At 32.4% G+C, this 26,267-nt stretch overlaps 1 protein-coding gene across 1 annotated transcript; it reads right to left on the bottom strand.

Annotated features, from left to right (window-relative positions):
* Positions 1-335: 335 nt before the first annotated feature.
* Positions 336-18,655, bottom strand: LOC134691314 (uncharacterized). Its single transcript, XM_063551766.1, has 9 exons — positions 18,441-18,655; positions 17,024-17,743; positions 15,905-16,011; positions 14,161-14,614; positions 10,938-11,713; positions 10,448-10,478; positions 7,779-8,047; positions 5,539-5,566; positions 336-2,133 (listed from the first exon to the last, which is right to left on the bottom strand). Exons 1-9 carry the CDS (start codon positions 18,652-18,654, stop codon positions 1,760-1,762), a joined length of 2,973 nt encoding a protein of 990 aa, XP_063407836.1. The 5' UTR covers position 18,655; the 3' UTR covers positions 336-1,759.
* Positions 18,656-26,267: the final 7,612 nt, after the last annotated feature.

The raw sequence follows: 26,267 nt of genomic DNA, 5'->3' as shown, positions 1-26,267 counted from the left end.
TCATATACATTGCATCGTCTGCTTTTCTTTAAGACAACTTTTAAATGCCCTTCCGTATCTTCGATCTGCAACTTTTTCAGCTTAAGAATATTTTTGATGCTTTTGGTATATCCTGTATATACATAAATAAACTGTATAACCTGGAACAGGCACACACATACAGCATGTGTTTGGGTTCAACATGTTAGCCGGTCAAAGTATTCTCAAGCAAATGTGGGTTTGTTATTAAAATACAGGTGCATTAATGATATCGTATTAAAAGAAAAAAGCTGTTACAAATGTTGACAATTTTATTAAATTTATAATACAGGAACTGTACATGATAAGTCATAATGATAATCACACAAAAAAAGTAGCTTGTTTACATTTTAAAGTTATGGTGAACATATATATATAAATTTCATCATAAATACTATGTGTACTTATAATATAGATTGTGTCCTATATAAAGGGAGACAATTTAACCTTTTAGCTATGTACTTTTGCAATAAATAAAGATTAAAAAAGATGAAAACCGACCATGTTGGACCCTCATGGGAAGTGAAGGTCGCTAAAATCCACCGTTTTATGAGTTATTTGTTTCATCATAAATCAGATTGAATTGTTTCACATTTTTTCATGTAGGGGTTTAGTTGCTTAAATTCACATTATCATACTATTCGGTGGATAGTTTTCTCATTGAATCACAAATTATCTCCTTATTCTTCATTCTGACCAGTGATTATAACACAAACATGTCACTGTTTGTTGAAATATAGAAATATACGGCTGAGTCTGGCATGCTTCTGCTGAAATACATGTACACCATATTCATGATAATCCTTCTCTTTAAATATCGAGGTCATTAGCAAGTTCTTTAGTAAATACTCCCTGCTTCAGGAAGAGGAAACTTTTACTTAAGTTAGCTTTCATTGCTGGTGCAAAAGGGAAACTAAGAAGTTACACAACCTGTTTCTAGTTGTAATTAAAAATTTTATATTAAAGACAAAAGATTTGAACAAGCAGTCCTGAAGTTAATGAAATATTCTCAGAATGGGTAAAAATAATCATATCCATGTTCATGTTAATATATGCAAACTATTTAACAAAATGAACAGTATCTGCATTATTATATAACTTCATCATATAAGAGAACATACACTTAAAGAATGCATACATTTTTCAACAGTATGGTTAATTGCATTCATACTGTTTAGAGTATTGTTTTATATTGCACGAGCTTGCCACTATTCCAGTATTTTAGGAATCAATTACAAAAATGATTTTATCCATTGATTATCCAGAAACATCAAAATTTTGCAATTTTTAAACATTCAAGTAACATAATACTGGAACAGTAAACATGAGTTTATTCTGTCTTTACTGATCTAACCAATTCCCCCCAAAAAATTAATTGCGTTACAATGTCAAAAAAAATCTTATTAAATCCACTTTCAATTGTGAAATCTGAATAACATATGAATACAGTACGAAAACAAATCTATGAAAAAAAGGATAAGAAACATGTATGAAAGCTTTCTGTCAAACAGTCTCCTAGCATTGTTGTATCAGATGGAAGGACAAATATATATATACAGGCAAGGACTATGCCTATGTCCCCTGCTGCACGCAGAATATATGGAACAAGTAAAATGCAAAAGTGAAGGTATTTTAGAAGCACTAAGGCCGGAATGCACTTTACTTGGTTTCACCTTAGCTGTAGTGAACTTTTTCCATATTGCATTATTGTTGTTCTAACTTTACTCTGTGGTGTCCACTTTCAAGCTATTGAACATTTGTTCGATTTCTTGGATATTGCACCTTTATCTCCCACTTTTTCTGATTCTCTAAGGGTATTAGGATCCACATACGTTAAAACTTCCTGTAAACAAAGAGCTCCTCTCCCAATGTTTACTAAAGCCTGCACCAGTACTCGTATTGTAGGTTTAACTGTTTTGTCTTCTCTCCATGCGAATAATACCTCTCTATTTTGAGCTGCTAAATCTCTGGGATTATTGCTCTGAATATTTTCCAAGGTTCCAATTGACAACCCGATGGCAGCACCAAGTTGAAAATATACTTGACCAATTTGGGGTGCTAGTTTATCTAGTATCTCATCCGTCGGTATACAATCTAGATATTCCAAAGGAATGTCTGAAATTTTAATACAATTTAATGTATATTATTTCTGAAATATCGCATGTTCAATAATATAGATCTAGTTTTGTTTATAAAGTTATCAGGCGCTTATCTGCAAAACTAATGTAATAAATAATGCATAATAAAAAGGTTTTCTTGTATTTAAACACACCTATAACATAAGTGCAGGATCCATCAAATGAATGACTGAATAATGAATGTATGGATGTTTTTATTAGGCGATCTTGATACGGTAACCAACCCTTAAATGAGTAATAAGACCAGAAAAATCTTACAATATGCTTAATCTGATTTATATAATGTAACAGTCAACATGTAATTAAGTGTTGTGATAAATTGCATCCTATTTCACCTTTCACATCAACGTGAAGTATTCTTGACTTATGCGTTTTAATTTAACCATGCACAATGACTTAATTACAATTTGAAACAACTCACATATCTCAATATAAACGTATATAAGCATTATCAATTTCCAGTTTAATAAAATGTTTACTGTTATCATGGTTATTGTATTTTTGACATTTACCAAACGAAAAAAAGTGATAGAGTGTTTCTAGGGGTAATAACTCCATTTCTAGGACTCCAAATTAGTCTGTTCAATTTTTATTTCAATTTCGCAGATAGTAATTGAAATGTTGATCAACTCTTCTCTTCTTCTCTATCAAATTTGTTCTAACTAGTTTGAGGTATTAGTCAAAAACTGTGTATTAGCCATGTTCTATTTCTAACAAACAGCGTTATGATATTGATATTATACAGTGTTTTTTTGTATGTTGTGATGTTAAACATGTTTCATGATTGTTTCATATAATTGTGAAGGGTGTTTCCTATGAAAAGGTTTCAAACCACTTCAATCTATTATTATTTGCACCTGTGCTTAGAATGAAATATGTTGTTCAGAAATTGTCGCGTTTTAAAGTGGTTCAAACGTGTTTCTCGTTGCCTGTTTTTTTTACAGATATTAGACTTTGTTTTTTCCGTTTGAATGGTTTTACACGTCATTTTTCTACACTCTTTATAACTTGCTGTTCGATGTGATACAATGCTCATTGTTAAAAACAATACTTTAATCTATAATGGTATACTTTGCAGAAGTCTGACTTTGATTTGTCTCATTGGCACTTATACCACATTTTTTTACATCTACATATCACAAGGTTTATTACTAATACACTCAAGCACATATTGTGTGCATCGACAGCAACATAATATAGTATACAAACAATGAATTCATCAATAAATATGACACACAAAAAAGACGTAACAGGGGTCATATTTGTTGATGAAAAAAAAACCAGGTAAACAAAATCTTAAACCAGATACCCCAGAAATATGTAACCAAAGCGTGGCAATAATTTCTGAAGAATCAGGTTAAAGGAGACGGTTTTTTTTTTTAATTATACAACTACAGACCGACTAGAGTACAACGATGGACACCAAGTAATGATAAAAGCCTGCATAGCATACTAATCCTAGTTAGCTAAAATGGGTTAAAGATTTACAGACAAAAAGCCTTGAAATGTTTAATGTTTGTGATATTTTGAATGCAACACAAAATCAAATTGTCAGTCATCATTAGCATTGTATACCTTGCAGGGCCGTAACTAGCCTCTTTTAATAATGAGGCAAAATATATTCGCCGAGTGTAGCGAGGCCATAAATTTTTGGCGAAGTGTCTGGGGGCCGCTCAAGGCCCCCAGACGCTTTGAGTAAAATAACGCAAAATCGTGCATTTTCAGCGTTCCACGGACTCTTTCTTACATTGAAACGCAAATAATCTTTAGCTATTTTTTCGACAAATTATTCTGGTCTCAATGCAAAAACATTAGATTCATTATAATTTAAGACTTTTAGGTTTTAGGGGCAATATTAAAAGACCGATATGTAGGATAAAGTAAAATTCGTATTTCTCATAATCATTAATACCGGGTCTGTCTGTCTGCTCTTGTATTGTGCTGACTTTGATGATTTTTTTTTATAACTAGATTTAAATATAGTGACAGTGCAGTATTATACTTTAAGTACTAGTTCTGCTTAATTCGACACTAGGGACCATCTTGACCTTCTTTTACAGTATTAATGATTCTTTTATTATTGAGGGCCCTCCAGCAACTATCAAGATGAAGAACAGGAATAAAACTTTTGACCATTGATCATTTGTATTTTTTCTATGCATTGACTTTGTGTGCGATAAGTTCCCGTGTATGTTTATCCCATATTCCTTTATTTTCTGTCTGAACACGACTTAAAGCAAGACTTAATTTAACCCTTCAATGTAAAAGGTCATATGGCAATACATTGTTGTTGTTTTTTTCAAATGATTTGGTACCGGGAAATCGGTGGTCTTACTTAATTTAAACCATGTCAGCTATGTAGTTTTGTCCACAGGCGCTTGGGTATATGATACATATATATTTTTATTTTTTGTTGTTGTTGATCAAAATAGTCAATTTTCTATATCTATAATACATATGTATCACTTTTGTGCATGTCTCAGAGAAAATACCCAATTTTACAATCCATACTAAGAAAAATTGGGTATTTTCTCTGAGTCGTTTAGATCACTCGAAACTAGGTGAGACATGCACAAAAGTGATATATATGCATTATTAATATAGAAAATTGAATATCTTAATCAACGAGAAAAAAATATATCTGTATCATATGCCCAAGGCCTGTGGTTTAATATAAAAAAAAGGCAGTTTTGTATTCTTTGATATCAAGTTCAATCACGATGTAGAAAAGACAATTTTTTTCTGTGTCCAGTAGCATCGTAGAGCATATTCTTAAAATATTTTCCCGCATGATATCTGGACATTGGTGGACATGCAACATTGCGCACGTTTAGAAATGAAAATCAACACCCAGAGTGAGACTATAGTCATAAAGTAGGAAAATAAAAGAACAAAAGACCGTCAAACCCGAGACACAGAAGTACAAACAATAGACCATCAACTCCGAAAACCAAAAGTAAAATAGAAACATGGATCACGAAAAAATGCAGGGGCGACATCAGGGAGTGAAGAGAACTTGCTTCTTGCACGACACTTTCCGTGAAAACAATTTGATATGATGACAATCTTTTCTTTTTTTTTGATGAAATTTCCAGCATGAGGCATTTGCCTCATTTGCCTCAATGTAGTTACGGCCCTGCCTTGTATGAGTTTTATATTCACTTATTATCGATAGACAATGCCACCACATGTCTTTTTAAGTTCAAATGGACATACTGATACACTAAATTTACTTGCATATATAGATTAGTTTAAATATTCATATATCATGTTTACAAGACAAATATAGTTTAACACCTATGGAAACGTAATTGTCCTTGCTATATTTTGAAGGAAAAAAACATGAAGTTTACCATGTTTACCATTCAACATCAATACATACCTGTCTCTGCTCTTCTTTCTCTTTTAACCTACAACAAGTAAAATTATGACAACACATACACCATGAAAAAAGTAAATCAACAAGACTAACATTCTCCAAGGAAATTCAAATTGAAAGTCCATGATCAAATGGCAAAATCAAATGCGCAAACAAATTGATAACAACTGTCATATTTCTGAAATGGTACTGGCATACCGGCATACCAAGAAAACACAAACACCATCTACATACCAAGACGACAAATATACCATCTACATGCCAAGACGACACATACACCATATGTACATACCAAGACCACACATATACCATCAAAACATGTATGTATCCCGTCATACTTTGAACCACACAATTATTTTATTTATTATTATTACTTTATGTGAAGTCTGTTTTTTGTTATATCTACTTTACGTGACTCTGCATGTGTGTATGCCGTCATACTTTGAAAGACAAAATTATTTTTATGTTTACCTGTGCGAATTTCAAACACGCAATTTTACACCAATACTGAAGACAACAAGTACAGCATATACATACAAAGACAACACATACACCATATTTATGCACATATCAAGACGATACATACAAAACTACAAACCAAGACTGTCACAACACATACACAATATAAATACCAAGATGACACATACACAAATACAACACATATACCATGCACATACCACGAAAACATATACACCATATATATGTATATACCAAGACGATACATAAAAAACTTCATACCAAGACAATACGTCAACCATATATATACCAAGACGTTACGTACACCAAATACATACCAAGACAATACATACACCATATATATACCAAACGATACATATACATTTGTACCATGCATCCACATTCCAAAACGAAACATACACCATAATCATTCTAAGACGATACATGCACCATATACATGCCATGAGCAGTACCAACAATGACTAAATTTGATTTATCATCTTTTGTTGATTGTTGAAAATGAGATCATGATATAGTGTTATAATTGTAGTCAATTTCCAGATGAACCCGTTATCTGTAGGAACATTTTAATGGAGCACATTCATCCATAATTTAACAAAAGTCAGCTTTGTTTATAGACATAGCAATGAATTTACAGAGTTTAATCTCTCTTTTAACAGATCTTCAAATATTTAAAAGGAATACTAAAGTCCTAGATACTTTCATGTGTTAATGTAATTGTTGTTCTAAAAATATACTTCAAGTGGGCAAACATAGTGTGCAAATACAACATAAATGGGAATGGAGGTCTACCATAACTGCATATCAATCTTAATTATTCAAAGGTTTTGGTATCAGAATGATTACCTTGAACATATTCAGGCTAACCATTTTATATTCATGTGTTATTATGTGGGCTTTTGTGTAATACTATGTGCAAGTAAAATACATATAAGGATATTGATATAAGAAAGTGTAAACCAAAGCCAAAATGTCAGACTCGAAATCACATTATAATGTCCAATGAACAAAAACTATCGATCCAAACTATAATTTCCCCTTAAACTTAAAAGCACATGATGATTTTAAAATAGTAAGATGGAATAGTGATTTTTTTTACATATTCGGAACATTGTAAATCAAAATTGAATAACTCGTTATATTTATTATCAGAAAAAAACTAAACCTATCAATTATGGTATACTATGCTTTAAGTGAGACATTTGTTTTCCTAAAATATTTGTACATATCTTTACTAAAATGAACTGAAGTGTTTACAATAACTATTAAAAAAATGTAATCAGTTGTTCTAAGTTGTAACCCTTACTATATTATGTAGGATAAACAGAAAACTAAATCATAGGGAGCCACTGTGACCCATCGCACATGACTATTAACAACTAAATTGCTTAAGCCTACTGATTAAAACAAAGGTATATCCCAAAAAAATGCAGATATTTTCCCAAGCATCCCTTATGCATCATCAAACTGCAGCCGGTTCCAGTTATTTGTAATGGATGTTCAGACCGGTATTAGTAGTCTTCCTTAAGCATGTTAAGGGTGTACTGATATGAAATAACAAGAAATCAAGAATTTATGATTTATACTATATGTCAGAAGAGCAATAGTTAAGGAACAAAATAAGCTTAAATACAGATAAGTTATCAAGCTCCTTTTCAAGATATTTAATCAAACAAAATGATGGGAAAAACATCTATGTTGGCACTCTCACCACATCTTCCCTTATATATATAATAATGTTTATGCAGTGTATCTAAACAAGTTACCTGACACAGTGTATGGACCGGTAAGTCCATATCTGTTAAAGCTTTTGCTATTCTGCTAAATCTTCCTGAGTATTTTTCCCGCCAGTTGACCAGTATTCTATACTTCACAATCTCAATCTGAGCATTATTAGATCTAAGTGTATCCCAATCTTGAAGAGTCATACCAAGATGTATGGCCAACTCTCGTATTGTGGTTTCGTCACATCCTGCTGCTAATCGATGAAGTTCAATGTCACTCGGAATTTGATTTAAGGCACTATCTTGAAAACCTAGAATTGTATAAAAAAGATACATAATACTAGTAAAATTTAAGATCTTGATAGACTACTTTGTTTAACATGGTTAGGGATGAATAACCAAAGAATGTTCATTATATCTTCTGATATAATTGTACAGTTTACAAAGGATAGATGACTAAATGTATCAAAGGCAAAATTATAAACCTAACCATTATATCAAAAATCATTGGTTGAAAAAACACGGACAAAAAGACACAAACAAGAGGCTTTACAGAGCCTGTGTGACTCCTCTAGGTCTTTGTACATCTTCAGTTATGCTAACTTTGTAGACTACAATCATTATTCATGGTATAATTGTTCTTTTGGTAATACCTTTTGTAATGTATTTCTGATCTTTTTCTTGTTTATATTTTCTCTCCACAGGCACTTGTCTCAGATTTTCCCCTATATACCTTAATATAACACAAGGTACTTAACTTGCATTTTAGAAAAATGTCAGGCGGTGAGGAAATTCCGTTATATGCCACTTTCTAGTCTGTCAACCCCATTTAAAATTGTTATATCGTAAATCTAAATTGATTTATCTTTACAATGGTGTATAACACGCCTACATTTGTCGTCGGAAATATTTGAAGCAATCCTACCCAAGTATGTCAATCGTAATAATTTTGCCAACCACTGAAAATTTGGAAATAAACATCTCGCAGTAAATGATTAATTATAAAAACTGTTTCAGAAAAAAACTTATTTTTTCGTCTGAATAGAACTTATCCCCCAGTTAGTAAAATTATATAAGATACCTTGAAAAAAAAACTTACAAGTGTTTTTGTGGTATGTCTAATAAGTTCAGAGGTTCCTTTTTTAGATACAAATGTTCCCATGACATCAATGTCATTCAGACTCTCTCTTAACTTTACGTATAAAAATCGAACAAGATCAGATAACTCTGATAATCATTTTGACTTTCCCATAAAATTGACCAATCAGAAACCGTGATATATAAGCAGATGTGACGCGTTTATTGCCAATTCATTAGCAGTTGGCAAAATCATTACGATTGACATACTTTGGTAGGATTGCTACGAATGATTCCGACAACAAATGTAGGCATGTTATACACCATTGTAAAGATAAATTAATTTAGATTTGCGATATAACAAATGTAAATGTTTCTCTCTATCGTCTATAGCTTTTACACATAAGAGAAAATGAGGTTAAAAGCCATTACAATCATCTCGGTTGATAGATGGGGTCAACGGACACATGCAACTAGATAATAAAAAATAATTTGGGCTGAGTTTGGTTAGATTTGTTCAGTAGATTCATAAACATTTTTTGAAAAAAGATTAGAAACTAGATGTGTCAAAGGGCATGAATGGTCCCGTCTCAAAATTTAAAAGATCTGCAATTTCAATAACACATGATGGTAGACTCACATGTCAAAAATCAGCTCAAAATCTAGAGGCGTATATAAAAAAAGTCTGTAAACTGTGATTTTCAACAATTTTCAAAGTTGTTAACCCTTCATTTTGGCAAAAATTAGTGGAGCAAAACGAAATTTAAACTTGATCTGCAACTCATTATAGTACGCTCACATACAAAAAACAGCCCAATTTATGTAAGCATTTAGAAGAAAAGTCTGTATTACGCAATCTTTCAAAAATTTATCAAAGTCCAAAGCCCAAAATTACTGCAAAATTAGCCAAGCGAAACAAAACTTAAACTTGATCTGGAACTCATCATGGGTAACGCTCATATCAAAAATCAGCCCGATATCTGAAAGCGTTTAGTAAAAAAGTTTGTTTAATTGTGATTTTCAACAATTTATCAAAGTACATAGCCCATAATTTCGGCAAAAATTAGCAAAGCAAAACAAAACTTAAACTTGATCTGTAATTCATCTTGGTTAACTCACATTCCAAAAATTATCCCAATATCTGAAAGCGTTTAGAAAAAAGCCCATATATAACTGCTTTTCAACAAAAGCCCATAATTTCGGTTAAAATTAGCGGAGCGGAACGAAACTTAAACTTGATCTGTTTCTATTATTTTTTCGCCTATCTATCAGCTAAAACCAAGGGAAATGTTGTGATGTACTTAAATGCTGAATCTTTTGACAAATTAAGCAGTTCGACTTATTCATAGATCATGTTTTGCAGATATTTGAACTTTTTAATGTGACTTTTCATTTTAAATATCTACAATAAAGAAAATACTAACAAATGCATTTAAGGGGAAACACTTCTATAAGCAATCACTTTACAACTTTGTTCAGATTTGTGACAACCATTGAAAATGTACCGTCTATCAGTTCTTTGATGAATGTTTGAATTCATAAAAGTAAATATATTATGTTCAGATTAGCATGCAATCACTAAGTAACTTGTTTCAAGTTTTAAATCATGTGAAGCTATGTTAGAGTAATCTTACCTGGACAATGTAGTTCACACTGTTCTTTTATCTGTAAAAATAAAACATACATACATGCAATAATTTTAATCATCTATAGAATAGGAGATATTTCATTTATCAAAATATGCACCAAATCTACTATCATTATCAGTTTTGGAAATCTCCACCTTGTGAAGAACATAACTCATACACAAAAAGGGAGTCACACAATGAACAGACTCAAAACAGAGTAGACTAACTATGTAGATTTGTACCACGAACACAGCCATTTGTTGTTGTACAGTCAAATGGTTTTTTAGTAATAGTTAAAATATGAAAAATAGTGTATTATCTAATGATAATTAGCACGTTGATAAAATGAATCTTTATAGTTTTATTTACAAATACTTGTTACTACACAAGAAAAGAATTTAAAAACTGGGGTTCTGTTTTTGAGTTTTCAATCTTGTTTATTCTTTAAATTAATTTGCAATTTGCTTACTGGCCGTACTTTGTATATAATGTTTACCTTATCTTGATTCCAAACAACCCAGTTTCCTTGTCTGTGTGTAAGTTTATGTTTGTTACAAACCCATTCATTGGTCTGCAAAGCTACCTCTTCACTAATGAAGCATTTCAATTCAAAACATGAATATTCAAGATGGAACGGTAATTGTTGGCCGTGTTTTACATGGATTGTGGACTGATAGAAATCTGATATTCTTTCCATTGTTGTAACCAAGCATTCCTTTACTGCAGTGGCAATATCTGGTACTATAAGTCCAGCCGAGGTTTTATGGACTATATAAAGAAGAATCTGGTTGCCTTCGACACATACTACAACATCATGTGCCTTGTCAAATGATACTACAATAAATCCTGAAAAGAGGATTTTTTTCCCTTCATATTGCTTCAGAGTCCACATGCTCAGACACGCACTGATCAGACGGTTGGGCAAAGCTGGTGGTATGACAGTTCCTTTAAAAACAAAGGCTAGGCATATTGCTTTCTCTGGTGTACATTCTTTTTCCATAAAGCTGGTTGTGTTTCTTTCTGTAACCATACAGGGAACAAAGAAGTTCTCTACTGGTAACCGACATCCTGTACCTGTGTCATATCTTCTTTGCTCTGCCAGAATATCTAAATGAATGAGGATGTTGAATATAAACTCTTTGTACGGTAAAATTGGACGGAAATCCTTTTGTTCCCAAATCTGATACAGGTCTTCTCGGTGTATGATTCCACTTTCTGACATTCTACTGAATATTACCTGCATTCTTCTTTTCTTTGGCCAAAATCCTATGTCTGAAAGAAACATACAGAGATAAATCACCCTCTGAGGACGGCATGATTTTTCTTATTCATATTGATTATGGGCTGTACAGGTGTGAAAGGCAAAGGGTTAACTGTAAATTCTGTAATTAGTGATAAGTTTTCATTGATAACGATAATGCGACTGTAGTGAGTTATTTTATATCAATTCAAATATCTTGATGCAGATTTTCCTGAAATCGCAATTATAATCCCTTATTTGTGTTAATTCTTAAAAATTGGAATAATAAAGGCAGACAACATTTCTGAATTTTCAGTAAAAATATAAAGGAACACTTTTGTTTAATTTCACCATGTTTATTTTATAAATTTATTCTACACCTTTTAATCCAATATTCATCCTTGCTTTTCCCTTTTTGATGTATGGTTAAAGATTTTGTTTAACATTAAATTTGGTGACCTATTAATATTTTAATAATTCGAAAAAATAAATAGTTTTCAATGTGATACAAGTCTTGTCATTTCACCTGCATGTCAAAGTTTTGTTTTGAATTTTAACGTGTTTTGTGCATTTGCATCAACATGATCAAGCTAATAGAAATTGTTTGACACCAGGAATAAATTTGGAATGGTGTATTAACAAAGCGTATAAAAAAATACACATCCCCAAAGCAAATAAATCAAAAATAAGCTATTTTTAACCAGAAAACTAGTTTTGCTCCACTTTTAATCTGAATTTTTTCCAAAATAAAAGACACATCCAGATGTCGTGCATTCTCAAAACAAGACACATTAATCATGTTAATAATCTTCAAAACAACAAGCTTTCATTTGAAAAAAAAACCCATGGCAAACAGTAAAATTAAACAGGTGCCTGTAAATTTAACAAAACATTATTTGACTGGCTATTTGGGTTGATTTCAATTCCCGCAGAGCTCCAGATAAGAATTCACAAATTGGGGTTTTTACCCACCATTTTCTTATATAATTGGGTGATAAAGTTTTTTAATTGCATTATCAATTCCAATTCACCCCTCAGGTTAATATCAAATTGGGTTTTTCACCACCAAGCTCCTTAATGAATTGGGTTTTTTCATCGACACAATATTGAATATTTAGGCTATATCAACCCATTTTTCCCATCTTAAATATGTTTCTTTCTTTGTTTAACTGTTTTATTTGGTTTGGGGTTATGGTTAGGGTTATTTGCTAGCTGTTTTATTTGGTTTATTCACTGAGGAGCAATTGTAGGTTTAAATTGTGTCCCGTTTCAAACCTTTTGCCAGTTTTGTATTTTCTCACAAAAAACGGATATGTGTATTCACAGGCACTCGTCTTATACCTTAATATAATAAATTCTGAGACCAGTGCCTGTGTGCATGGTATGTGTATTCATTATATAATTAACCGTAAAATGAATAAAAAATAGTATATAAAATTATACCTGAATGCTTTTGTTTTATTCAATTGACATAAATCTGGGTTTAGTTGTATTTTATTTAGAACTTTTGGTTTCTGATGCTTTATCATTTCATAATTGATTTGGCCTTTTACTTTTTTCAACTGATTTCGATTTTGATGAAACCCTGTGTTTATTAGCAATGTTCTCGTTATGGTACGCACAAACGCCCGTGCATTTGATGGACGCTTCCTAAAAACACTAGCTGAGTCTTGTTATCATCATAACTTTCCCTCAGCTTTTCAAAAGAAGCCGAAAACATGCTTCTATTCAATATTTTTACCGGACATTCACTTTCGTTTTAATTCAATGTATGTTATGATAAATCCCGAGCTGTGCGAAAAAAATATGACTCATGAAACACGCTCATTAGATAAACGCCGAGAAAATCGAAATGTTTACAAAAAAACGTGTACCTATTGAGCAAGGGAAATCTCAAACAGGGACCCATTTCAGGTACTTGATGCAGGGATCTATTTTTAGAACGACAGGAAATTTCCAATTATAAATATCATAAAAATAGTGTACGCGACGACTTTAAACAGATAAGGGTAAATAACGCAAACGGTAGTCAATAAAAGGGTTGAAAACTCATGGTTTTGTCATATAATTGGGTTTTCCGTTGAATTAATTGGGTTGTTGAACCCTGCAATGGACAATTGCATTGGGTTTTCTAATATTTGTATTGCGTGAACACGCAAATACGCAGCTTATCTGGAGCTCTGAATTCCCTGTTGTCAAATTAAGTGTATACAAACTTCTGAATTACAAACCAACAAACAAACTGACAATGAAATTAATATAGGAAAATCAGAGGAAAAATAAATCAGTACGAAAACAAATCAAAAAGTCAAAAATACATTTTGATTTGTCAGTGTTTTTCTGACCAAAGCATTGCTTATTTTAATACCAATTACAGTTGTTAACATCTTCTCTCTTTGTATATTATATGATGTCAGAGATGTCACCAATGAAATCTTCACCATGTTCGACTATATCATAATTTACAATTTATAATTACCTGTCACAAATGATCTCATTACCTCCACCATGAGTAGCGGGTTAATTATAACATAATTCCTGAGCTGAAGGGTATCGAAGTAGATAATCTTCCCAAGGGAATGATGGAAGTGTAAGAAATCATGAAGTTGTTCAAAATCCAGAACGGACACCTTGCTGATTGAATTCAATTCTTCAAGTTCTACCAATGACAAGATTTGCTTTCCTGAAGCTACCATTTCAGCAATCTCCAGTTCAAGGGGAACACAAGCGTTCGGCATGTCCTCTCCCCAACAAGGATGATCGAAAGTAAGCTCTGTGATGGCTTTCTTTAATGATTTAATTTCTATATCATCTTTATCAGTTGCATTGACAAATATTTGTTTGTCAAGGACAAGATGATTTCTTCCCTCGTGGTCTTTAAATAATTCCTCAACTTCACTGTACAATAGTGCACGTCTGGTTTCAACATTCTCCTGCCAAAAAATAAAGTAGACTTTAAAACAAAAGCATTATCATGAAATACAGTTTTTGAGTATGTTGTTGAAAAGAATGTTGACGCCATGCTGAATTTTTCCTTTATTGCTATATAAATTAATGCAGTATGATGATGATTTAAATGCTTTAAAAAAAATGCCTAAAAGTGCTGAAATAATAATTCATCTGCTGTACTGTTTAATTTATATTTCAAGTTTTAAGATAGGTTTTATTATACATGTAGGTAGATATATAGCTTTAAGATATACATTACATCGTTATCAATGAACAGAGTAAATGAAGTGAAGGTAAACCCTGCCTGACATATACAGACATATTCACCTTACAATAATTCCATAAAATAATATTAGTTGACGTATTACTTACAGCGTAAGACTCGGATAAAAAAAAAAACACAGATCTAAACAGGAAAAAGACCTTGTTGAACTTCAGACTTCCAACGTTATGTGTCTTTTTTCCAATTTTCAAGGACCATAAAGTTTAAACATACACATACACACTATTGGAGTATACATATTCTGTATCGAGGATATTTTTGCCTGTTCTTGTTTATCATACGCATATTTTGGAGCTTTGAAATAGATTTTTTTTCAATAAAAGGGTACATTTTATTATACCAGTATTTTAAATTGTTTACCCAAATATAGGTACTATGAGATGTGTTACTTCTGTTAAAGGAAAACTAAAAGTCCATTGAAGGAATGAAAACGTGGACAGATGTATGTAAACAAGTATATCATACCTATTCAATAGGAGGTATTAAAAACAATTTCCAATATATATATATACTATTGATTTATATCCAAATCACCTACTTTTGGTACTTTGTTTGTGTAGGCAACAAAAACAACATCTAAGGATTGCCTGTATAAAAGACCTATTTATATCTTTTCCATTTTACCACTGGTACCAATGTCATTATGCATGTTATGGATGACAGCAAAACAGATCTAAGGAATACCTGTATGAAAGACCTATTTATATCTTGTTTAATTACCACTGGTACCTTGTCCTTATGGATAACAACAAACAAGATCCAAGGAATTCCTGTATTAAATACCAATTTATATCTTGTTCACTTACCACTGGTACTTTGTCCGTCCTTATGGCTGGCAAGAAACACGATCTAAGGATTGCCTGTATAAAAGACATATTCATGTCGTGTTCATTAACCACTGGTATCTTTTCCTTATGCATGTTATGGGTAACGACAAACAAGATCTTAGGGAAGCCTTTATAAAAGACCTATTAATATCTTTTCCACTTACCACTGGTACCTTGTCCTTGTGGGTGGCAACAAACAAGATCTTAGGGATGCCAGCATACACCACCTTACAATAGGTCAGGATTGAGTTTACCCAGTGCAGTAAAAAGACTGAAAGAAAAATAAAAGTTAAAAATATTTGTGTTTTAATTTTTTCTGTAACTAAATGTTCAGGGATGTGGAAATTTTCGTTTTGAGAACTTTATCCTTTGTCCAGAAAAAAAGTTACTTGACCTGAATTTCTCAATAAATATTGAAGTGTTTGACTGTAAACATTTATGGTTCTTAAAACTGTTTAGTATCACATTCTCTTATTGTTGTGACCTGTTATCTATTTCTTGCTTGAGTATGTATTCCTCGTATCACACTGCACAGAGTGTGATACAAAAAAGTGAAATGAAAATCAGCGTTAATTTGACTGGCTTATTTAGCATTACAAGACAATATTACGGCATCACCATTTCTCATCTGTTAGGTCAATGATGACTTTCAAAGGTTGAGATGATGTACATTTCGTCCAAGACAACATACATTGTGATTTCTTCAATTAGATTATACAAAACACTCACACATTTCACCTGACAATCTTCTTTTATCAAATTTTATTACATTCTGTAGCGTACAAAAAGTCTTAAATGTCTGAGGTTTCAGTTTGACAACATAAAAGGACAAATGACAAATATCATTTGGTCAGTAAAAGGTCACGACAAGACATAAAAATTGATATTCTCACTCGTTATGAAACATCTACTATATCAATGATGTTTGTGATATTTGTGTATTTGAATGAATTAAAGGAGGTATGGGATTAACATCAATGACACAGAAACCTAACAGCAAAACAACACAAATACATTAAGAGGGAAATTTTGCAATGTTTTAAAATGCTAGGTTGTAGGTACATATACTAAGTTTTGAAACCAGTAAAGAAATGAAAACTAGATAATGGACCATTCAGTGTCCCTTCTATCTATTTATTTGCCAACAAATAAGTTAGATTTTTGATCATCAAGATGAGGGTGTTTCTCTTGACAATTGGTTTTTAATTGTCCTTATGCATGTCTTTGGTAAATGAAGTATGTTTAGTAATATAGGTGTTACAATAGTAATTGATATATATTACCTGCTGGGGTTGGTGTCATGTGCTGTCCTGGAAAACACAGTACATCAGGTATTTCTTCATTCAATCCTTTACTTCCATCAAAAACTACTAGAAACAACGCTCTGAAAGTCATGAATGTCTGGTGTGTTGTATAATAGACATACTGTCCACCAAAGTCCCAGAAAATGAGTCTGCCAACTTTCATTTCATATTTACCAGTTTTGAGGACCTTTTCCATTTTCTTTCTCATTTCTTTTTTGGTCATTTTAGTTGTCATTTTCTTCTTCATTTGCTGTTTTTTAGACTCAATAGAGGAAATCTGTTTTGACAAAGATTGGGCTGCTTGTGGCTGCTGAGAGGGTTCACCCGAGAGGTTCAGAGGGAAAGATGTCGACTTGGTAGATTGTGGCTGTGTAGAAGGTTCACCTGAGAGGTTCACAGGTAAATATGTTGACTTGGTAGCTTGTGGCTGTGTAGTGGGTTCACCTGAGAGGTTCACAGGGAAATATGTCGACTTGGTAGCTAGCGGCTGTGTAGAAGGCTCACATGAGAGGTTCACAGGAACATATGTTGACTTGGTAGCTTCTGACTTCTGAGAATGAATATCGTCTTTATTTGGAAGTTCACCAATGTTTGCATCAGATTTATGTTTTCTTGATGTTTTTGTTTGTTTTCTTTCATCCTTTTCAACAGAGGTCATTAAAACCTTATTGTATACTACATCCAAGGCATTATATGTTCCTGTATATAAAAAAAAGTAACTGTTGCAATATTATCCTTGATATTTTTGAAAAGAACGATTTCGTAGGAACATGCACACCAAAAAATTAAATGTTCAACAAATTGCAAGTGTTCTATAATAACAAAACCACTTAATCAATTATCCCTATCCATGAACATTGGTATAAACAAAAACAAATAATCCACAGAACATACAAACTAGATAAACTTTGATATATTTATACTATATAGTCAAATAGGCATTCAATGCAACTGAAAAACTGACATCAGCAGAAAACCTGTTTTCATCATTGAAACCGGAACACAAATGTTATTCTTTTTCAAAACTGATGTGTCATGAATGCATATGAGACAACTACTTAGTAAAGTGCAGTTGACTAGATTAAAAAAAAAGGTTTTGACCAGACATCTTAAACCAGTGACACAGAGGAAACCAACAACCTTATTAATGACAAAATAATTAATGAAAAACGCATGTAACAGAAAACAACCAACACCAACCCTGAATTGCAGTATTAGGACAGGCACACACAGAACGTTCGGGATAAGTATTGAATGTAATACTACAAAACATTCAGATTTCGACCAGTTCATTAAAAAATAAAACTTGCGTACATCTACCTTTAAAACAATACTGTATGTATATCATTAATAAATGTAGTGTTAAAACAATATGTATGTAAATGTGTATACTTACCTGGATCAATCATGATCCAGTTTCTTGTCTCTATATCAAGTCCACAGCGACCTTCAACGAGGGAAATACCATCAGTGGCATGCCGCCCTTCTGGAACATTATCCCCAACTAAAAGCTTGACTAAACTTGATTTCCCAGTAGCGAACTGGCCAGTTACCATGCAGCGCATGTCAAAAGATTGGTAGCTTCCGCTGCCAAGCAGTTTGTTCAACATAGAATCTATTAATAGAAATTTCCTAAATGGTTAATTATTGATGTATAGCTGATGTCTAACAAATATGTGGTTACTCTTTAGGAATGGTGACTATGTAGTATTATAATATTCTTCAGCAATAAGGAATATCTGTTTTTATTTCTTCTATTATTTGATATATTGCTTAAAGTATTCATAAGACTAAACCATCACAAGACGATGAAAAAGAGATATGCCTCACATGTTTTGAAATATAGGTGGTAAATTTCAAATGTTGAAATAAAAATGTCAATACTTTAAAATGTCAACAACAAGAACTATGCGAAACTCAAAGTCAATTAAAAAGATAACCCCCAACGAAATAACATGAGCCAATACTCATACAATTGCATACCTAATATTATTAGATATAGGAAGATGTGGTGTGAGTGCCAATGAGACAACTCTCCATCCAAATAACAATTTAAAAATTAAACCATTATAGGTTAAAGTACGGCCTTCAACACGGAGCCTTGGCTCACACCGAACAACAAGCTATAAAGGGCCCCAAAATTACTAGTGTAAAACCATTCAAACGGGAAAACCAACGGTCTAATTTAATTTGTTCTGCTATGAGTTACAATTTATAATTTAAAACAGCAAAGACCCATCGCAACAACAACTGATACAAAAATAGTATAATACCTTTAGATATTTGGATGATAAATTAGCTCTCAATAATGACGACGTCAGTATGTATACAATTCGAATACATAATCATCATATGAAGTATGTTTTATTCTTTGGCAGATCTTATTGTAATTTATATGAATGTTATACAGTCAATCGTGAAACTACAACCAAACTATTACATTAAAGCATTTCATTGTACATGATATTTAAGGAAGTCCACTACTCAGTTTTAAAATAAAAATCTATTCATGACACTAGTACATGTATGTATTGCTGGATGAACAAAAAAAAAGCAAAAACAATACATTTTTTATTTTTTTTAAGCAAATATTTTTAACTTATTTTTATTTATACAGGTTCAATGCATATGTCTCCTTTATTTTAAATTTGATTGTTAATCAGTAAACTTAAAAGTATAGTTTTATCTGCCATTTATTTTTAGTATCTCATAACATGGGCTTTCATATTTTATTGTTAATACTTGTATATCTGTATGAATATGTTGTAAAGCGCTTAGGGTAATTTTTGATATTATATAATGCGCTATTATAAATACTGTATAATAATAATAATAATAATAATTTGTTTATTTTGAAATTTAATCAGGTAATAACAAATCAGATTGTTGACTAATATCCAGATATTTGTTTTACCTGTTATATAATACCATTCATGAAAAAAATGTGTAAGGCTATCACGGAAGCGGGTGTCGGGCCTACTTTTGTTGTTGTTTATGTTTTCTTAGTACCTTAAGGGAATGCACACACTAAATTAACAGTTAATGTCTTATAACAAAAATCGCAAGCCCAGCAAAAATGGGGAAATATATTTAAAATCTTTCCTATCTTTTAATTGTAAGAAACTTTGTCCAAGTTTGGTAAGCATCCAGAATGGTTTTGGAATCTAATACAAGTTTTGAAAAGTTTAACTGCATACTGTATGTAATGATAACTGAAAGTCCATTTATAAGCAATATACGGCGAAAAAAATCATAAATGTCCTACTAGATAGTAGCTTTTGATCATAAACAAGATTTTGTCCACGTTTGGTACAAATCCAGAATAGTTTAAAAAATTCAAATAATTGTTTTTTTTTAACTTTAATTACAGAGTGAATGTAATGTTAACTAGCAAAAAATAAAGTGTATTTATAAGTAAAATACGGATAAACAAGATGTTTTTAACAAAATCTAAGTACATGTATGGACACTGTCTTATTATCATAAACAAGCTTTTGTACAAGTTTGGTAGAAATCAATGATAGTTTAAGAAACATATTTACATTTCAACAACTCTAATCACAGAAAGAATAGATGTGGACGTTGCCGTAGTCGTGAAAGGAATGTAGGATCGCTATGTCTCGCGATCGCTTTGCGACAAAAGTCGCAGGATCGAAGCAAACCACAGTTATTTCCGACAAATTGTCAAACCTCTTAACACCCGTTATATAAAAGAACAATTCTTATCCTCAGTGCTGTACATATGTATCTGTCCAAGTTCAACCAAGAGCTACACTATATGTGCATGATACGCCCATTGCCCAATTAGCTTGTCTTTGTGCTTTAGATTATGTTTTTTCAACGAATAAGCTTCTTTGGCTGTTCTCGACATTTTTTGCAAGAAGAAAAAAATCCACAACTGTACAATATCAAATCAGAAATAATTAAAAAAAAAAACCAAGTTGAATAAATATGAAGAAGTCACCATAGTTTCATCATAAAATACCAAAAGCATTTTTGTTTTATTATCCGAAAAACTGGAAAACAGCTTCATTTTTTAAGAATAAGACTGCATAAATCCAATAATGTAAAATCTGAAACTTATACAAATCGAAAGAGATCTTACATCAATAGATATAAACAATTCACCAAAGTTTTATGAAAGTTGGTGAAAGTGTTTTTGAGTTATTGTCCACAAACTTGGAAAATCCCCCTTCTTTAAGTATAACAATTCTTAACTTAAAAACATAAAATCTAAAATTTATATAAATTGAAAGGTTGTTTGGGTCAACAGATATAAACATTTCATCAAAATTCATAAAATTTTGTGAAAGCGTTTATCATGTTTATGAGTGATTCTGTCAGAACACTGGAAATTCACCCTTCTTAAGCATGAAAATTAATAACACGGAAACGTAAAATTTAAAATTTTAAAAAATCGAAAGGGAGCATACGTCAATAGAAAAAACAATTCACCAAAACTTCATTAAAGTTGATGGAAGAGTTGTTGAGTTATTGTCCGAAAAAAGGAAAATCCCCCTTTTTCAAGGATAAAACTTTAAAAACAAAAAATCTGAAAATTTACAAAAATCGAAAGGGAGTTGACGTCAATAGATATAAACAATTCAACAAAGTTTCAAAAAATCTGATGGAAGGGTTTTTTAGTAATTATCTGAAGTGTGGACAACGGACAGACGGACGGACAACGGTATACCACAATACGTCCCGTCTTAGACGGGCGTATAACAACTGCAACAATTCTACCTTGAGACATAAATTCAGATTCAGCAAATTTTCAATTTCTAAAAAGATATCGAAAACGGTGATCCAAAATTGGCATTTGGTCTGTGTTTTTTGGTAACAAATATTGTGTAAAAAGTTCTTATTATTTTGTCCAGGACCACTTTATTTTAGAAAACACAAGAAATTCGGGGTATAGGGACACATGTAGATAATAAGGGTAAACGTTCATCCCCCAAATGATAGGAACTGATTTCGAATCTTTTTCGATTCATTGTTGATATAAAGGAATTTCATAAATAAATTATAAGAATTGCACAAATGAGAGTGCACATGCTAACATAGTAATTTATTTAAAATCCGTATTTCCAAGGGGTGTTACTTTTAACTAGATGTGTCAAAGCGACACGAATGCATGGCCCCGTCCCAAAAAGTTGAAAAATCTGCAATTTCAATATAAACACATGTGGACACAAACATGATGGTAGTCTCACATATCGGAAATCAGCTCAAAATCTGGAGGGGAATAGAAAAAAAATCTGTATAACTGTGATTTTCAATAATTTATAAAGTCCAAAGTCTGTAATTTCGTCCAAAATTAGTGGAGCAGAACGAAACTTAAATTTGATCTGTAACTCACCATAGTTAACTCACATACCAAAAATCAGCCAAATATCTGAAGGCGTTTAGAAAAAAAGACCATATAACTGTGATTTTCAACAATTTCTCAAAGTCCAAAGCCCGTAATTTCGGCGAAAAATTAGTGGAGCGGAACGACACTTAAACTTGATCTGTAACTCATCATGGTTAACTCACATACTTAAAAAATCAGCCCAATATCTGACGGGGTTTAAAAAAAAACTCTGTATAATGGTTTGTTGCGGAATGACAGAATGACGGAAAGACGGAAAGACGGAATTTTGGAATTTCAGACAAAGGTAAAACTACATGGCACTGACAAATTCCTTGCGGGGCCATAAAAATAGTTGATATGCACCGATTTTCCATTGCAGAAACACAGATACAATCTACAAAACCAAAAATGTGGAAATAATTGTACACATGGAAATGCTTACATAAATACAAAATCAATAACCCAATTGGACCAATTTTTCTAAACATATTCCAGTCTCTTTATAATAACTATATGACAATGTCCTCTGACCTGGTGACATTAAATTGAATAGGGATCTACCTCGCATTTACACAAATATGTTGTTATTATTATTATTATTATTATTTACAATATTTATATAGCGCATTATCTTATTAAAATTACTCTAAGCGCTTAACACAAAACAATCAATGCAGTAAAAAACTAGAGGCTCTCAAGAGCCTGTGTCGCTCACCTGTTATTGTATTTACTGATGTCGGCCATCTTGGTTGGTATTTTTAAATAGATACCCTAGTAATGATTGTGGCCAAGTTTGGTTAAATTTGGCCCATAGTTTAGAAAGGAAGATTTTTGTACAAGTTACAAAAAATGACTAAAAGTTGTTCAATATTGACTATAAAGGGCAAAAACTCCTTAAGGGGTCCTCTAACAATTTTGATCATGTCGACTTATTGTAGATCTTACTTTGCTGAACATTATTGCTGTTTACAGTTTATCTCTATCTATAATAGATAATAACCAAATCTGCAAAATTTCCTACAAATTACCAATTTTAGGGCAGCAACCCAACAACGGGTTGTCGGATTCATCTGAAAATTTGTGAGGGGAGAGATCTTATTCTGATGGACATGTAAATCTTGACAGATTTGCCCTAAATGTCTTAGTTTCAAAGATATAAAGCAAAAACTGCATTTTACCACTATGTTCTAATTTTAGCCGTGTCGGCCATTTTGTTTGGAAGTGGGGTCATCTGACACATTTTTTAAACAATATACCACAATGATAATGGTGGCCAAGTAGTTTCAGAGAAGATTTTTGTACAAGTTGCAAAAAATTACGAAAAGTTGTTAAACATTGACTATAAAGGGCAATAACTCCTTAAGGAGTTCACTGACAATTTTGGTCATGTTGAATATTAATGCTGTTCACAGTTTATCTCTATCTATAATAGTATTCAAGATAATAACCAAAAACCTACAAAATTTCCTTAAAATAACCAATTCAGGGGCAGCAACCCAACAACAGGTTGTCAGATTCGTCTGAAAATTTCAGGGCAGATAGATCTTGACCTGATCAACAATTTAAACCCATGTCAGATTTGCTCTAAATGCTTTGGTTTCAAAGATATAAGCAAAAATATACATTTTACCCCTGTGTTCTATTTTTTGCCATGGCAGCAATCTTGGTTGGATGGCCAGGTCGTCGGAAACCATTTTTTAAACTAGATACCCCAAGGATGGTTGTGGCCAAGTTTGGTTAAATTTGGCCCTGTAGTTTCAGAGGAGAAGATTTTTGTAAAAGTTTACGGACGACGGACGTCAGGTGAGCTAAAAACATAAGGAACATTATAGTTAAAAAAATAAATAATCATAAATAAAAGGCATACCTTTCGTCCTCAGTACAGCAGTCTGAAATAAAGAGTAAAATGTATTGAATGTATATCCGAAACTTAGTCTTTGGCACAACTTTTTGGAATTTTGGTTCCTCAATGCTCTTCAACTTTGTACTTGTTTGGGTTTATAAATATTTTTAATTTGAGCGTCACTGATGAGTCTTATGTAGACGAAACACGCGTCTGGCGTACTAAATTATAATCCTGGTACCTTTGATAACTATTTACACCACTGGGTCGATGCCACTGCTAGTGGACGTTTCGTCCCCGAGGGTATCACCAGCCCAGTAGTCAACACTTCGGTGTTGACATGAATATCAATAATGTGGTCATTTTTATAAATTTCCTGTATACAAAACTTTGAACTTTTTGAAAAACTAAGGATTTTCTTATCCCAGGCATAGATTACCTTAGCCGTATTTGGCACAACTTTTTGGAATTTTGGATCCTCAATGCTCTTCAACTTTGTACTTGTTTGGGTTTTAAATATTTTTGATTTAAGCGTCACTGATGAGTCTTATGTAGACGAAACACGCGTCTGGTGTACTAAATTATAATCCTGGTACCTTTGATAACTATATAGAAATGTTAAAGTTTAAAAAATAAACACCAACAACCAAACGTATTCTGTAATGGAAAACAAATTGATTATGATTGATTTATTTTTGGTGGCAAATGCATCTCGCTGAACTATTTCTTGCATGTCATGTTTCTTCGTAAATGTTATGCACGCCATCACGAGTTGGTTGACCGTTATGGAATAACCGTTTCACAAATGATATCGGATATGTTCCTTGCGTCGTAACTACAATCCCCTTCCCTTTCATGAATGTGACCTACCAAATTAGATTATTTACAAGATTTGTTATCTCATAAGCAACACAGCGGGTGCCACATGTGGAGCAGGATCTGCTTACCCTTCCGGAGCACCTGAGATCACCCCTAGTTTTGGTGGGGTTTGTGTTGTTTATTCTTTAGTTTTCTATGTTGTGTCATGTGTACTATTGTTTGTCTGTTTGTCCTTTTCATTTTTAGCCTTGGCATTGTCAGTTTATTTTCTATTTATGAGTTTGACTGTCCCTCTGGTATCTTTCGTCCCTCTTTTCATAATTGAAGGAAGCTGGAGTACCTAAGAAAATCAACCATGTATATCCATACTAATAAGATAAAAATGGAAATCGTAGGCAGTGTGAAGGCTTTGCATAATAATATCACTACCTCGAGAAGTATAATATTAAAGTATCAATACCATTGCCTTCTGTAGACTGACTGTGGTATGATTACCCTAAACTTAACCACTTTAACTATCCCAGCAAAACATGTATGAACTCAATATTATATAATATACGGTACGGTGACGGATCATCAACAGAGAGAGAAAAGGTAGAATTTGTGTGTATTTATTTGTTATTATCATGATATTTGAGCACAGCTATCAATAGTCGGTGGTACATTTTCTATAACCGTTCCAGATTAATTAAGAAATAGGTAAGAAAAGGCACACATGAATGGTGAATTGATGAACATTGGCTCGAACTTGTTTAATATCTCTTTTAAATTGTATGTATTGTACAGAAAGAAAGTTACAGAAAAAAAGATTTAATAGGTATATCGCAAGAGTTGTTACAATGGGCACAATATTTCTATTTCTGTGCATGGAACGAAAGAAATGAGTCTCGTCAAAATTGAAGGACATTAATAGTTCATATGACACAATAAAATAGATATTATCATAACATAAACTCTTTCACTTTTTTAAGTAGTCACTGAACCATGAACATGAGGTTAAGGACAATGAACATATGACTGCTGGAAACTTCATAACATTAGACATATTTAAAGTATGAAGTATCCAGGTCTTCGACCTTCTAAAATATTAAGCTTTTGAGTAGTGAGCTAAAGGTGTCAAGACAGATTGCTATGCCTATGTCGAGCTTTCTGTGACTTAAGTACCAGATTCAACAAAAAGTCAGTTTATTTATCAGAAAATTCAAATA

Source organism: Mytilus trossulus, chromosome 11, assembly GCF_036588685.1.
Source record: "Mytilus trossulus isolate FHL-02 chromosome 11, PNRI_Mtr1.1.1.hap1, whole genome shotgun sequence".
NCBI classification, from domain to species: domain Eukaryota; kingdom Metazoa; phylum Mollusca; class Bivalvia; order Mytilida; family Mytilidae; genus Mytilus; species Mytilus trossulus.
Note: the sequence above shows the minus strand (reverse complement) of the source record. Positions and strands in the feature narration are given on the sequence as shown.

What these genes read in the sequence shown, in the direction of transcription:
- LOC134691314 (XM_063551766.1), bottom strand. Translation starts at nt 18,654, where the DNA reads ATGTTGAACAAACTGCTTGGCAGCGGAAGCTACCAATCTTTTGACATG. An exon ending in CATGACACCAACCCCAGCAG is followed by an intron (nt 16,012 to 17,023) that starts GTAATATATATC and finishes TTTTTCTTTCAG; the next exon opens with TCTTTTTACTGCACTGGGTA. An exon ending in TTGTTTGGAATCAAGATAAG is followed by an intron (nt 10,479 to 10,937) that starts GTAAACATTATA and finishes TTATTTTTACAG; the next exon opens with ATAAAAGAACAGTGTGAACT.